Here is a 7679-nt window from a genome sequence, read left to right as displayed (position 1 = left end):
CCAGTCACACTGTGAACTGCTTCCACCATCCATTTTCTTCTTCAGCATCATGACCTTTACATTTTAATTAACAGGTGAAGATGATTATCCACTGTCATGTTTGTCAGATGTAGAAGTCTGTTCAGTGTCTGTGTTCAATGAAGAGGATTTTTTGGTTCCACTGCCCACCAATGAACTATAACCTTGAACCCCAAACCTTGTGGGGACCTGCTGATCGGAAAGGAGAAAGAAAGGAGGAAGACAGTGAACAATGGGTTTCTTGGTAGGCTACTGTTTAGATACGAGCCGTGTAATTATGTTACACTGTAACAACATTTAACACTGTTTTTCATTAAAGCCTGTGTAAAGTTAATTAGTTTCAATGTTGGCACCTGCGGCATATAGACAGGTGCGGCATATTTATGTTCAAAATAAAAATATTTATAAAATTCAGTGGGTGCGGCTTATATTTGGGTGCGCTTAATAGTCCAGAAATTATGGTAACAAATAGATTAGAATTTCTTTAACTTAGAACTTTAATAAACTAATAGATGAACAGTTTAACCTACACCTTACCCAATGAGCTATCAAATCTGACTGCTACGAGCAGTCAATAAGCATAATGAACCAACATGGTTTCTATTCCACACTTCAACACCATGTAACTCATAATACAAGTAGGCCAAACATCTTTTTAAACAGGTCTCTTTAATTAACAAATAGATTTACAATTGAATGTCACAAAGTAGACAAACTATTAGATTTTACAAGAGAAATAAAAAGTTTGCCTTAGCAATGCATGGGCTTAAATCCACAACCTTGTGGGGACCTGCTGATTGGTAAATCAACACCCTACCCACTGAGCTAATAGATCTGACTTGGAAAAGCAGGCAATAAGCCTAATGAACTAGCATCGCTTCTATTCCATACTTCAACACCATGTAACTCATAATACAAGTAGGCCAAACAAGTATTTAAAAAAAGAGAAAGAAATAAAGCAATCTTTTGAACATGTCTCTTTAATTAACAAATCGATTCACAGTTCAATGTCAAAAGTAAAAAAAACTATTAGATTTCCCAAGATAAATAAAAGTTTTACTTGGCAGCGACAGAGATTGAACACACAACCTTGTGGGTACCTGCTGATGAATAAACCTACACCTTAACCACTGAGCTACCAGATCTGACTTCTACAAGCAGTCAATAAGCCTAACGAACCAGCATGGCTTCTTTTCCATACTTCAACACCATGTAACTAATTAAAAGTAAGCCAAACAAGTCTTCAAAAAAGACAAAAAGAAATAGCAATCTTTTAAACAGGCCTCTTTAATTAACAAATAGATGTACAGTTGTATGTAACGAAGTAAACAAACTATTAAAAAAAAAAAGCAAAATAAAAACATCAGCTTGGCAATACTAGGGTTTGAACCTACAAACTTGTGGGGACCTAGCTGAGCGGTAAACCAACACCTTACCCACGGAGCTATCCCAATGTATTAGTGCAAGCAGTCAATAAGCCTAATGAACCAACAATAGTGCATAGGGATAGCTCGGTGGATAAGGTGTTGGTTTACAGATCATCAGGTCTCCACAATGTTGTGGGTTCAAACCCCATTGTCACCAAAGTAAATTTTTTATTTTGATTTTTTTTATCTAATAGTTTGTTTACTTTGTTACATAAAACTGTACATCTATTTGATAATTAAACAGATGTGTTTAAAAGATTGCTTTTTTCTTTGTCTTGCTTGAAAGACTTGTTTGGCCTACTTTAAATAAGTTACATGGTGTTGAAGTATGGAAAAGAAGCCATATTGGTTCATAAGGCTTATTGACTGCTTGCACTAGTACCTAGAGATAGCTTTGTGGGTAAGGTGTTGGTTTACAGATCAGCAGGACTCCACAATGTTGTGGGTTCAAATCCCGGTGTCGCCAAGGTAAAAATTTTATTTCGCTTTTTTAATCAAATAGTTTTTTTACATTGTTACATAAAACTGGACAGCTATTTGATAATTAAAGAGATGTGTTTAAAAGATTGCTTTTTTTTTTGACTCGCTTGAAAGACTTGTTTGGCCTACTTTTAATATGAGTTACATGGTGTTGAAGTATGGAAAAGAAGCCATATTGGTTCATAAGGCTTATTGACTGCTTGCACTAGTAGCTAGAGATAGCTCAGTGGGTAAGGTGTTGGTTTACCGATCAGCAGGACTCCAAAAGGCTGTAGGTTCAAATCCCGGTGTTGCCAAGGATCATTTTTTATTTAGCTTTTTTTATCTAATAGTTTTTTTACATTGTTACATACAACTGTACATCTATTTGATAATTAAAGAGATGTGTTTAAAAGATTGTTTTTTTTCTTTGTCTTGCTTGAAAGACTTGTTTGGCCTACTTTTAATGAGTTACATGGTGTTGAAGTATGGAAAAGAAGCCATATTGGTTCATTAGGTTTATTGACTGCTTGGATTAGTACCTAGAGATAGCTCAGTGGGTAAGGTGTTGGTTTACCGATCAGCAGGTCCCCACAAGGTTGTGGGTTCAAACCCCATTGTTGCCAAAGTAAATTTTTTATTTTGCTTTTTTTATCTAATAGTTTGTTTACTTTGTTACATAAAACTGTACATCTATTTAATAATTAAAGAGATGTGTTTCAAAGATTGCTTTTTTCTTTGTCAAGTCAAGTCAAGTCAAGTCAAGTTTATTTGTATAGCGCTTTTCACAACAGACATTGTCTCAAAGCAGCTTTACAGAAAACAACAGTGAAGGTGAATGGTGTGCGTTTGTCCCTGATGAGCAAGCCGTGGCGACAGTGGCAAGGAAAAACTCCCTTAGATGATATGAGGAAGAAACCTTGAGAGGAACCAGACTCAAAGGGGAACCCATCCTCATATGGGTGACATCAAGAGTTTGGTCATAAATCTTTCAACAATACAGAACAATTTGTGATCATCATAGATCCAGCATCAGCTTCTCCATGCCAGGGCCTTTAAACACTCGGCATCTACTTCTCCATGATCATCCATAGGTCCGTAATCTTCACGAGAGGGGACGTGACTGGAGCTGGCTAAACCTCAGGAAGCCTCGGGATGGGGAGAGAAAGAGAAGCAGTGGAGAGGAATTAGGGTAGCTGCTGTTCATGATATTAACAGCACAAGTTGATAATGTGATGTGATCAGATGTTCTGGAGCACAAGGTTATGATGTGATGTGTGTTATGTGTAGGCTTTGCTAAAAAGATATGTTTTTAATCTACACTTAAACTGGGAGAGTGTATCTGAACCCCGAACACTGTCAGGAAGACTATTCCAGAGTTTAGGAGCTAAATGTGAAAATGCTCTACCGCCTTTAGTGGACTTTACTATTCTAGGAACTACTAGAAGCCCAGAGTTTTGAGATCTCAGGGAGCGTGACGGATTGTAGCGTGTTAAAAGACTGGATAGATACATGGGAGCCAAACCATTTAGTGCTTTATAAGTGAGTAGCAGTAGTTTGTAGTCTATTCGAAACTTAATAGGAAGCCAATGTAGGGACGATAAGATTGGGGTTATATGATCGTATTTTCTTGACCTAGTAAGAACTCTTGCTGCGGCATTCTGAACTAACTGAAGCTTGTTTATTAATGATGCAGGACATCCACCTAGTAATGCATTACAGTAGTCTATTCTAGAGGTCATAAACGCATGGACGAGCTTCTCTGCATCAGATATAGATAACATATTTCTTAGCTTAGAAATATTTCTAAGGTGAAAGAAGGCTGTTTTTGTAACTTGATTGATGTGATTTTTAAAAGATAAGTTGCTGTCTAAAATAACTCCCAGGTCTTTTACCGTTGAACTAGTAGTTACAGAACAACCGTCTAAATGCAGGCTGAGATGCTGGAGCTTCTGTGTACTATTTTTTGGGCCGATGAGCAAAATCTCCGTTTTATCAGAATTTAATAGCAGAAAGTTATGGGTCATCCAATCTCTTATTTCTTCAACACACTCAGTTATGCGAGCTAATTGAGCTGTATCGCCTGGTTTGGATGAAATATATAGCTGGGTATCATCAGCATAACAATGGAAGCTAATTCCATGCCTTCTAATAATATTTCCTAACGGAAGCATGTATATTGTAAAAAGCAGGGGTCCTAGAACTGACCCTTGTGGCACGCCATAATTTACTTGCATTATCCTGGATAGCTCTCCATTTAAATCTACGAAATGGTAACGATTGGACAGGTAGGATTTAAACCAGCTTAATGCCTGTCCCTGAATACCGATGTAATTCTGTAAGCGATCGAGGAGAAGATCATGATCTATAGTTTCGAACGCAGCACTAAGATCTAGTAAAACTAATAGGGAGATGTAGCCTTGGTCTGAAGCTAAAAACAGGTCGTTAGTGATTTTAACTAGAGCAGTTTCTGTGCTATGATGGGGCCTAAAACCTGACTGAAACTCTTCAAAGATATTGTTCTCCTGCAAGTGGTTACATAACTGGGCAGCGACAATCTTTTCTAAAATCTTAGACATAAATGGGAGATTTGAAATTGGTCTGTAATTCGATAGCGTGTTTGGATCCAGATTAGGTTTTTTAATGAGGGGCTTAATAACTGCTAACTTGAGGGATTTAGGGACATGACCTAACGATAGTGAGGAGTTAATAATATTGAGAAGAGGCTCACCAGCTGTATATAACACTTCCTTCAGTAGTTTAGTGGGAATTGGATCTAACTGACATGTTGTTGATTTAGCTTTCATAATAGCATCATACAGCTCTTCCTGTCCTATACATGTAAAACAGTGTAGTTGTGGGGTTGTAAGTACGATTGTGTCGGGAGATGCTGTCAGAGGTTGAACTGCCACAATTGTTTTTCTAATGTTATCTATTTTTTCAGTGAAGAAATTCATAAAGTTTTCACTACTAAACTGTGATGGAACACATTTTTCAGATCCCTGATTTGTTGTTAATTTAGCGACTGTACTGAAAAGGAACCTGGGATTGTTTTTGTTATTTTCTATGAGTTTGCTCAGGTGTTTAGCTCTAGCAGCTTTTAGCGCCTGTCTGTAGCTAAGCATACTGTCTTTATACGCAATTCTAAATACCTCCAATTTAGTTTTCCTCCATTTTCTCTCCAGATTACGTGTTGTTCTCTTTAGGGCATGCGTATGACTATTATACCAAGGTGCAGGTGCTTGTTTTTGAACCTTTTTTAACCGGATGGGGGCAACAGTGTCTAAAGTGCTAGTGAGGATAAGGTCTATGTTGTTCGCCATCTCATCAAGATGATCAGCAGTTATGGGTTTAATGTGAAACTGAGATAAATCAGGCAGGTTATTTATGAATCTGTCCTTAGTGGTTGGAATAATAGTCCTACCAAGTCGATACCGTGGTGAAACACGGCTAATCTGCTCTACCGGTAGTGTGTACAGTATGAGGTAATGGTCTGTGATGTCATCACTCTGGGGTAAAATATCTATATCAGTGACGTCTGCTCCGCGGGATATTATTAAGTCTAGTGTGTGGTTAAAACGGTGGGTTGGTCTGGTGACGTTTTGTTTAACTCCAAAAGAGTTTAGTAAATCGACAAATGATAATCCTAGGGCATCGTTTGCATCATCTACATGAATATTAAAATCTCCTACAAGCAGCACTTTATCAAAACTGATCAAGAGGTCTGAGAGAAAACAAGCAAACTCATGAAGAAAATCAGCGTAGGGTCCTGGGGGTCTGTACACGGTGACCAGAGCGAGTTTTCTATGCATGTCTGAAAGTGCAACTTTAAGAACGAGCACTTCAAATGATTTAAAGCTGAATCCTAATCTCTGACTAACATTAAGAGAAGCACTATAAATGGTTCCTACACCCCCCCCCACGACCAGTCTGACGGGGCTCATGCTTATAAACATATCCTGACGGTGTAGACTCGTTTAGACCCATATAATCACCTGGTTTAATCCAGGTCTCAGTGAGACAGAGTGCATCGAGATTATTATCTGTGATCATCTCATTTACAATCAGTGCTTTGGGTGCAAGTGATCTAATGTTTAAAAGACCGAACTTTAGAACTTTGTTGTGTTTGTTTATCTGGCATTTTTCAATTTTAACTGCAATAAGATTATTTCTGGATCTTGTGTATGTAATTCTTGGTTTTACTACCCGAGGAATAGATACGGTTTCTATAAACTGGGCTGTGTGTGAGCTTGTAACTATTTGGTCTGTAGTATGCGTGTTCTTATAGTTGAAGATTTCTTGATGTCTTACCAGTCAGATGGTGTGAAGTATCCTAGAGATGTTATCTGATAGCACTGCTGCTCCAACTCTGCTGGGGTGCAGGCCATCAGGGCGGAAGAACCTAGGACGCTCCCAGAAACAGTTCCAGTTATTAACAAAGAGAAGTTTATGTTCTCGACACCATGACTGTAACCATTCATTTAGAGCTAAAAGTCTACTAAACTTCTCAGCCCCTCGCTGGTAAGTGGGAAGAGGTCCTGACACAATGATCCTCGTTGTGGGTGATGTGCTGCGTACCGTCTCCACCAGGATCCTAAAGTCCCTCTTTAAGATCTCCGTTTGCCGCAGCCTGGTGTCGTTTGATCCGGCATGGAGAACAACCGCTCCGAAGTTCTCGTTCAGGATCGCAGGTACCTGCGCAGCGACATCCAGAACACGAGCACCAGGAAAACAGCGAGTGTGCACCTTACCTTTAGCTCGGGTAGCGCGGACATGCCGGACGATGGAATCTCCGAGAATAACAGTGTCGCGTTCCGTCTCGCGGAGGGGGACGAAGCGGTTCTCGGTCGAGATCTTGAAGGCCGGTGGTGGAGGTGGAGACGTCCTCGATCGGGGCTTGGCTTGTCTCTTCCGCCGCGGCCGCATCCAGGGTCCATGTTGCACCGGTGCCGGAGTTGTAGGTGCGCTGGGCCTGGGCATAGAAGCACGCGGAGTTGATGTGCTGGGAGCGTTAGGTTCAACCCGGGAGTTTACCTGGGATGAGTGCGCGTCCGCCCGGGATGTTTCCAGCGCCGCTTTCCGCTCTCGCAGCCAGGAATGCTTTACATGCAGCTCACGAATCTGTTTCTCCAATGCCTCCATCTCCAACGCCACCGTTTGCAACTCGAACGAGTCCTCACCTGTGCTCGAATGCAGACAAACAACCGGCATAGTGCTTATCGTCACGAACAGATTTATTATACAGAGATGTGAGTGAGAGAAAATAAATATAAACAACACTAGTTATAGTCGAGTTAACTAACTATAACAAAAACAATTAAGGATTATTAAAAGAGGAAAAACGGATGGATAGATAGCAAAGTTTGTTTGAAAGACGCCGAGAGAGATACAAACACGTAACTCGCGGCAAACAAGTCAAACACAGGAAGCTACGTCACAGGAAGACTGTGACCACCCACCACTGCATTTATCTTTGTCTTGCTTGAAAGACTTGTTTGGCCTACTTTTAATGAGTTACATGGTGTTGAAGTACGAAAAGAAGCCATATTGGTTCATAAGGCTTATTGACTGCTTGCACTAGTACCTAGAGATTTGCTTGTAATCGTACCTAAAGATAGCTCAGTGGGTAAGGTGTTGGTTTACCGATTAACAGGTCCCCACAATGTTGTGGGTTCAAACCCCGGTGTTGCCAAGGTTAACTTTTATTTCGCTTTTTTTTATCTAAAAGTTTGTTTACTTTGTTACATAAAACTGTAAATCTATTTGATAATTAAA

General features: G+C 39.8%; 1 protein-coding gene across 1 annotated transcript; it reads right to left on the bottom strand.

Annotated features, from left to right (window-relative positions):
* Positions 1-4549: 4549 nt before the first annotated feature.
* Positions 4550-6860, bottom strand: LOC310716685 (uncharacterized protein). Its single transcript, XM_083524066.1, has 2 exons — positions 6216-6860; positions 4550-4593 (listed from the first exon to the last, which is right to left on the bottom strand). The coding sequence occupies exon 1, from the start codon at positions 6828-6830 to the stop codon at positions 6219-6221; it is 612 nt and encodes a 203-aa protein (XP_083380192.1). The 5' UTR covers positions 6831-6860; the 3' UTR covers positions 4550-4593; positions 6216-6218.
* Between the last annotated feature and the right edge of the window lie 819 nt (positions 6861-7679).

This window comes from Silurus aristotelis (assembly GCF_946808225.1).
Source record: "Silurus aristotelis genome assembly, chromosome: 2".
In the NCBI taxonomy this organism is placed as follows: domain Eukaryota; kingdom Metazoa; phylum Chordata; class Actinopteri; order Siluriformes; family Siluridae; genus Silurus; species Silurus aristotelis.
This window is presented reverse-complemented; position numbering and strand designations above follow the sequence as displayed.

Coding starts and splice junctions, on each gene's coding strand:
- LOC310716685 (XM_083524066.1), bottom strand. CDS start 6,830: ATGCGGCCGCGGCGGAAGAGACAAGCCAAGCCCCGATCGAGGACGTCT.